The sequence below is a fragment of the Sinocyclocheilus grahami genome, unplaced genomic scaffold (assembly GCF_001515645.1).
Source record: "Sinocyclocheilus grahami isolate Dianchi unplaced genomic scaffold, SAMN03320097.WGS_v1.1 scaffold432.1, whole genome shotgun sequence".
Taxonomy (NCBI): domain Eukaryota; kingdom Metazoa; phylum Chordata; class Actinopteri; order Cypriniformes; family Cyprinidae; genus Sinocyclocheilus; species Sinocyclocheilus grahami.
The window spans coordinates 468,378-476,931 of NW_015505611.1; the positions used below are offsets into that span (position 1 = coordinate 468,378).

General features: G+C 33.1%; 1 protein-coding gene across 1 annotated transcript; it reads left to right on the forward strand.

Moving 5' to 3' along the window:
• Nucleotides 1-1,022: 1,022 nt before the first annotated feature.
• Nucleotides 1,023-5,163, forward strand: LOC107551755 (O(6)-methylguanine-induced apoptosis 2-like). Its single transcript, XM_016233478.1, has 6 exons — nucleotides 1,023-1,028; nucleotides 2,550-2,729; nucleotides 3,505-3,616; nucleotides 4,319-4,487; nucleotides 4,809-4,999; nucleotides 5,090-5,163. The coding sequence occupies exons 1-6, from the start codon at nucleotides 1,023-1,025 to the stop codon at nucleotides 5,161-5,163; spliced, it is 732 nt and encodes a 243-aa protein (XP_016088964.1).
• Nucleotides 5,164-8,554: the final 3,391 nt, after the last annotated feature.

Genomic DNA, 8,554 nt, shown 5'->3' on the forward strand with positions numbered 1-8,554 from the left:
TAAAATTCACATGAGAGCTTCACAACAGTCGAGAAAGAAGCAAACACAAACATGGAGAAATGCAGTGTAAGATCCAGACGATCTAGACCGGAGAGAACTGGAGATGACTGAAGAGGTTTGGTTTGCATGAATATTATCCGGATTTATTAGGCCGAGTAATCCTGCAGAATCAAACAATAATACTGAGAAAAAACACTCAGGATACAGACATGACACAATAGGGTCTTACAAACAAAAGTGAAAGTTTCTATAGATAAGATATGCATTTATATATACACAAAACATATTTTAGTACATCTAAACTTACTGCTCTGGGTTTCTTGTTCATCTTCAAATCAAATCTGTAAGAAAAAAACATAAATTAACAAGAGGCCCATCAAGGTCAGATAAACAAATGAACCCGTTTAAACCCCTGCATGCAACTAACTATAAACCCATCATGTCTATGAATTCCACAAACATGCAGCTGAAAAATAATGGTAAAACCAAGCAAAACCAAAAAAGAAACTGCAGCAACATCTGCGAATGCTCAGGTAGAAGCAAGCGTCATAGCATTCATCCACGCGACGTGGACGGCCCCAGCAGCTAACGGACAGAAGACACGGGAGTAAGAAACAGGAAATAAAATTGAGACTTACTCAAAGTCATAATCAAACATGCCAGAAGGGCTGAAGGGGGCAGCGTTAGGAAGGAAGAGAGCATCAGAGGTTAGTGCACTACACTGAGCAGCACATCCTTCTGAGAACAATGATTTTAGACCCATAGTACTAACTTCAATCGTAATGAAATGCTTCGAGAAATATATTGTGTCCATTTTGAAAAGTGAAGTATCCTCAAAACTAGATCCATGGCAGTTTGCTTATAAACAGGGCAGAAGTGCAGAAGATGCAGTTGGAAGTATTATCCATTTAGTCTCTAAACATCTGGAGGACCCAAAGGCATATACACGTCTTCTTTTTATTGATTTTAGCTCAGCTTTTAACACTGTGCTACCTTATTTATTATTAGAGAAATTGAAACGTATGGATGTAAACCCTAATATTATAAGATGTTTTTTTTCTTTCTTAACGGGTAGAACCCAACAGGTTAAGGTCAATAAGACGATCTCTGACTTACAGTATATTAGTACAGGAGTACCTCAAGGATGTGTGAGTTCCTCAGTTCTCTTCACATTATATACAGATGGTTGTGTGAGCAAATATGATAATAACCACATTGTGAAATTTAGTGATGACACCGCTATTCTTAGTTTATTATATAAAGATCAAGACATTTTGTTTGGTGATCTGAAACATTAAAGTGTGACAAACATGCAAAAAAAAAAAGAAATCAGGAAGGGGGCCAACACTTTTTCACACCACTGTATGTATGCATGTATATATAGATATGTATGTATATATATATACATACAATAATTAATTTTTTTTTCCCTTTACTACTGTGTGTTGTATGTGATGTGGTGGTTGTATTTCTGAGCCCAAGACAAATTTCCCTCAGGGACAATACAGTGTACCTAACCTAACCTAACCTAATCCCACAGTCCACTCCATAGGGTGTCAATGCGTGGATTTATACCTTCAGTAGTACACTAGATGAACAACAGGACAGACACTAATGCATCCTCTCTAGTGTGTTAGTAAATATAGGACCCTAACTAGTGCTCATCTTATTTTATCTGAAGTGATCCTGGATGCAACCATCAGTTTCCAAAAGAAAGACAGAAAGATCAAGCAATTCAAAACTTGTTAATGGCTGGCATATGTAACGGATATAAAATTATTAAAAATGTAATTTAATTAAAAATATAACTAAAAATTGCTTAATTTAAATTTTTCATTTAATTTTTGTATTTTGTGCCTATAACATATTACTTTGCCATTTTCCTCCTCATATTTTTGAGGCAAACCATACACGACAAACTTTGATTTCATTCATTAAATATTCATTGTGGCAACCAATAGTGTTTCTTTTGAAAGTGAAAGTGACATGTGGCCAAGTATGGTGACCCATACTTGGAATTAGTGCTCTGCATTTACCCATCCAAAGTGCACACACACAGCAGTTATCTATCTACCTACCTACCTACCTATCTATCTACCTACCTACCTACCTATCTACCTACCTACCTACCTACCTACCTATCTACCAACCTACCTACCTACCTACCTTCCTATCTATCTATCTACCTACTTATCTACCTACCTACCTATCTACCTACCTACCTACCTACCTACCTATCTTATACACATATATACACATACATATACATACATACACATACACATATATACACGTACATATATATATATATATATATATACACACACATACATACATATATTATACACACACACACACACAAAGAAAAACAGAATAGAAAAAATAGAAAGCTAGTGTTTGTTAGTTTTTTGTTGTTGTTTTTTTTTTAATTAAAAATAAAACAAAAAAAGATAAATATAGATAAAGTAGAATTAAAATAGAATAGAAAGTGCTAGAGTTAGAGGGTCAAATAAAGGTGTATATATTACTGACTGTCTTCATATCTCAAGGCTGGTCGTGTGCCCCATAGCTTCCAGAGATTAAGCCCAGGACCTGATGCTTATAACCTCCAGACATCTCTACTTTACAAGCACGATTTTAACAGAGGAGAATCCAGAATGTTTCGTCTGCCTGTTGCAGTAAAGAGGGAAAAACCAAAAAATGAAAATCCTGCACCAAATCAATATGATGTATGTATCACCCAGCATGCATCTCGGTTGTTATTTGTCACAGTGAAAGCTTACAGTTTGGTAAAAAAAAAATATTTTAATTTTAGTTTATGTTTTTATATTTAAGATATTTAATTTAAAATATGGTCAGTGTCAATAATGTTGTGAAATATTATTACAATTTAAAATAATTGCTTTCTATTTGAACATATTTAAAAATGTAATTTATTCCTGTCATGCAAAGCTGAATTTTCAGTCTTCAGTGTCACATGATCCTTTCAGAAATCATTCTAATATGCTGATTTGCTGCTCAAGAAACATTTCTGTTACTATCAATGTTGAAAGCTTCCTAACATTTTTGTAAAATCAGTGATACGTGTTTTACTCAAGATTCTTTAATGAATAGAATGTTCACAAGAATTTGAAATATAAATCTTTTGTAACATTATAAATGTCTTTATTGTCAAAAAAAATCAAAAAAATCTTACTGACACCAAACTTTTGAGTGGTAGTGTATAATTTATTTATTTAGATTTTTTACTTAATTTATTTATTTGCTGTCTATCAATGTTGAAAGCTTCCTAACATTTTTGTAAAATCAGTGATACGTGTTTTACTCAAGATTCTGTAATGAATAGAATGTTCACAAGAATTTGAAATATAAATCTTTTGTAACATTATAAATGTCTTTATTGTCAAAAAAAATCAAAAAAATCTTACTGACACCAAACTTTTGAGTGGTAGTGTATAATTTATTTATTTAGATTTTTTACTTAATTTATTTATTTGCTGTCAGGTGTCTTATAGTGGCGTGGACAAAAATTCAACCGTTTCAGCTCAAAGTGCATTTCGCTCTAAAACCAGACGGAGTGCCAGTGTCTCAGACAACTTTAAAGGACCCTCTCCCTGTGAGTAACTCGCATATTTGACCAGTTTTAGATGAAGATAATTAAGTTAGAGGTACAATACGAACAGTTAAAACCCTTCAGTAATTCTGAGGTTAAAAACAACATTATATTTGAAGTTTTGTCGTTTTTTTCAAGAGTGTGAATGTATGTTTGCATGCACACATAATTACAACCACTGTACGTATTTTAAATTCAGTAGTGAAAAGAGGTGTTATATTCATTAGAAAAGAAGAGATATTCTTGTGCCATTACTTTGTCTGGTTCTAATTACAGTCAGATATTGTGATGCTATTAATTTATTTGTTCACATGCTCATATTTAATTTTTAGATGAAGATAATTAAGTTAGAGGTACAATACGAACAGTTAAAACCCTTCAGTAATTCTGAGGTTAAAAACAACATTATATTTGAAGTTTTGTCGTTTTTTCAAGAGTGTGAATGTATGTTTGCATGCACACATAATTACAACCACTGTACGTATTTTAAATTCAGTAGTGAAAAGAGGTGTTATATTCATTAGAAAAGAAGAGATATTCTTGTGCCATTACTTTGTCTGGTTCTAATTACAGTCAGATATTGTGATGCTATTAATTTATTTGTTCACATGCTCATATTTAAAACTCTCAATCTACTCAAATCATTGTGAAAAACAAACAATAGAAATTACGGTTGATGAATCCATCTCTGTCCTTGTTCTGAAGGCCACTATAACGTGAGTGACGCTTCGCTCCAGAAGATGCCTCAAGTTCCTTTCTCCTGTTTTAAATCCACCACTTCCCGGATCCAGTCACCAGTGAGGAACAACATCCCGGGTCCCGGGACCTATAACCCCTATCAACCACCAGAACCTGTGAAGAGAACCGTTCTGCCGTAAGTGTTCGGACAGATCTGCAATCATTTTACACGCATAAGGGTTCTCTTTCATGTTGTTAAGAGCAATAATGCACTGGTTACATGTACTTTTATATAATGATTTTTGGCTATTTATATATTGCCAGCCAAGAATTTCATCACAATGCACAGATATTTTTTGAATATATTTATGTATAAAAACAGCTGCTTTTATCACAAACTCGTTTTCAAAAGCAGAATAAGAATAGTCTTGGATATCTCAGATGTCTCGTTCTTCATATTGGATTAAGAGGATTTATATGCGTCACATGAGATGATCAGTGTCTTATATTTTTGCAGAAGGAGACACTTCTTGGGATTATCAGCGCCACCTCTGATACCCACCAAAGACCCACCCTTCCCAGGCCCGGGACATTATGACATAGTGAACTACAATCGTCCGGTCAAACACCTCGTATCTAGCGCTGCCTTCCTGTCTGGGACAAGCAGGTGGATACAGGACGTCAAAGGACAGGATATGCCTGGTCCAGGTAACACTTACATAATCTTTACTTCATTTACAAACAAGACTTCTGTTGTTGTTGTCTGTGGAGTTTTAACTTTTAACTTCCTCCTCCCAGGTTTCTATGAACCCATGGTCCTTTCAAAGACGTCGTTCTTGTATAATCCTGCAAAAATGTGGATACCAGCTTAAACAAACTTATTTTAAACAAGTTTTAGTAAACCGTTTAATACAGATTTTAAGTATTTGAGTGCTCATGTCTCATAAAATGTCGGTCTTAATAAGATTATTATTTTAATTTAGAATTTTTATAATGTATTACAAGTCAACTGTGCTTACAAATTGCTGTAATGACGAGATACACACTGGCAATCAAAAGTTTGAAATAATTAAGATATTTAAATAAGTCTTTAATAAGTCTCTTATGCTCACCAAGGCTGCGTTTATTTGATCAAAATTACAGTAAAATACTGTGAAATATTATTACAATTTAAACTATCTTTTCTGTATGAATAGAGTTTTTATTTCTGTGACACAGCATCATCATTTTCAGCATCATTACTTCAGTCACACAATCCTTCAGAAATCATTCTAATATGCTGATTTTGTTGTTATTATCTATATTATTACATTATCTACAGTATATTATTATGTTGATTTTAAAATTATATTTTTATGGAAACCATAAAAATGTCTGGGGTAAGCATGACTTAAAATAAGAAAAAAAATCTATACTTTTATTCAGCAAGGATGCATTCAATTGATCAAAAGTGACCGTAAAGACATTTATAATATTACAACAAAAAAATCTATTTTAAATAAATGCACTGATAAAAGTTCCATTAACTTTGTATTTAACAATGAAGCCTGAAAAATGTATCATGGTTTTCACAAAAAAATATTAAGCAGGGAAAACATTGCAGCGAAAACATTTTAAACATCGATAATAATATAATAATAGGACTATTATTAATAACTGAGCATATTAGAATGATATCTGAAGGATCATGTGACACTGACAGCTGAAGTAATGGCTGCTAAAATTCAGCTTTGCATCACAGGAATAAATAGCATTTTAAAATGCATTACAATAGAAAAATAGTTCACATTGTAATAATATTTCACAATATTACTGTATTTTTGATCAAATCTGCAGACTTGGCCTCTAAGCGAATCAAAGCATTCTCAGAAACATGGAGCTGCTTTCTCTGTCTGAGTCACGTCTGAACAGCTGAAAGTCAAAGCAGACACAGCTGAGATCCAAACCCTTGATCCCTCAGCAGCTGATCCTGGACCTGCTGGACAGTGAATATGATGATTTGAGTGATGCGCTTCAGCTGATTCTGGGTCAGTGGTACAATCCCAGGGTGGGAGCAGCTGTTGCGGGACTAGAGGAGGGTGTGGAGGTCTGCGCTCATCTGAACAATGCAAAAATCTATGTGGGGATTTCAGACGGTCATGACATGAAAATGACCTCTGGAGCGTTACTGAATGACCTCTGGACAAGTTCAACATTATTTATAAAAGTTATTCATCAGGTCTGTTCTGGGCTGATTAATGGGCTTTATCTGCTTAAACATTTATAGATTATGATGTAACAGTATAAAAGATTATTCATTTATGAGAACAGTTACTTATTGGCTACAAAATATAATAGATAATTGCTCACCAATGCTGCATTTATTTGTTCAAAAATATAGTAAAAACAGTAATATTTTGAAATATTGTTACAATTTAATAGAACCGTTTTCTATATTTCACTATAAAAAATAGAATTTATTTCTGTGTTGGTAAAGCTGAATTTTCAGCATCATTACTCCAGTCTTCAGTGTCACATGATCCTTCAGAAATCATTCACATATGCTGATTTGCTGCTCAAGAAGCATTTATTATTATTATCAATGTTACGAAACAGTTGTGCTGCTTAATATTTGTGTGGAAACCATGCATGATGCATTTTTTCAGCATTCTTTGATGAATAGAAAGGAATAGAATGAAACAGATTTTTTATTATAAATGTCTTCGCCATCACTTTTGATCAGTTTAATGCATCCTTTGCTGAATAAAAGTATATATATTTATTTAAAAAATAAAAAAATCTTACTGACCCGACTCCGTTACTGAATGACCTCTGGACAAGTTCAACATTATTTATAAAAGTTATTCATCAGGTCTGTTCTGGGCTGATTAATGGGCTTTATCTGCTTAAACATTTATAGATTATGATGTAACAGTATAAAAGATTATTCATTTATGAGAACAGTTACTTATTGGCTACAAAATATAATAGATAATTGCTCACCAATGCTGCATTTATTTGTTCAAAAATATAGTAAAAACAGTAATATTTTGAAATATTGTTACAATTTAATAGAACCGTTTTCTATATTTCACTATAAAAAATAGAATTTATTTCCGTGTTGGTAAAGCTGAATTTTCAGCATCATTACTCCAGTCTTCAGTGTCACATGATCCTTCAGAAATCATTCACATATGCTGATTTGCTGCTCAAGAAGCATTTATTATTATTATCAATGTTACGAAACAGTTGTGCTGCTTAATATTTGTGTGGAAACCATGCATGATGCATTTTTTCAGCATTCTTTGATGAATAGAAAGGAATAGAATGAAACAGATTTTTTATTATAAATGTCTTCGCCATCACTTTTGATCAGTTTAATGCATCCTTTGCTGAATAAAAGTATATATATTTATTTAAAAAATAAAAAAATCTTACTGACCCGAAATTTCTTAAAGGTGCGGTGTATATGCAAATAATTTTTAATGATAATTATGAGTACATATATAATAAATGTTCTCAAAACTCACTGCCAGGATTCTAGGGTGTTCTGGGTGGTTGCCGGGTCGTTGTTATGCGGTTACTAAGGTGTTCTTAGTGGAATGCTTTGCAGTTGCTAGGGTGGTTGCTAGGTGATTACTTACTTTAGAACTGTCCATGAATGGTTCTTTGGGGAACCATAATTGGTTCTTCTATGACGTAAATGGGAAAAACCCCTTTTGAACCTTTTATCTTACTTTGTTTCATTCAGTACTAGATCTTTTCAGTATGGGAGGCCTTGCAGTAAAATTCAGTACAGTTGGTGAAATATTTGGAGTAATAAAAGAGTGCAGTTATGTAGAATGTTGTCCACCCATCCCATATGTCGCCTGTTGCTGATATCTCAAACCCTGCAGCTGTTCAACCACCCCCGTCAACAGCTGTGAATATATTCAAATGCTGACCTCACCATTGTCCAAAACAGCGTATCTATATTATCATGTGTACATCTTACAGATTTCATAAACTGATCTTAGCTGTTAAAATGATGTGATGTTTTTGAGAGCTCATGTTTCTTGTGATCATCCTATTGGCCAACATACTCTAAAAAGTTCCTTGTACATCTCCAATAATAATTCCAATAATTTTTGTTTTACTTACAACTTCAAATAATTTTTTTTTTACAGTGTAACTGAAATAAAATAAGTTTTATAAGTCCAAAATGGCTCAAACTAAACCTAAAATAAAAATACGTTAAAGCTAAATAGACATTTGTTTTTTTTTTTAAACTGAAGCGAATAAAGA

What these genes read in the sequence shown, in the direction of transcription:
- LOC107551755 (XM_016233478.1), top strand. An exon ending in GTGAAGAGAACCGTTCTGCC is followed by an intron (nt 4,488 to 4,808) that starts GTAAGTGTTCGG and finishes ATATTTTTGCAG; the next exon opens with AAGGAGACACTTCTTGGGAT. An exon ending in ACAGGATATGCCTGGTCCAG is followed by an intron (nt 5,000 to 5,089) that starts GTAACACTTACA and finishes TCCTCCTCCCAG; the next exon opens with GTTTCTATGAACCCATGGTC.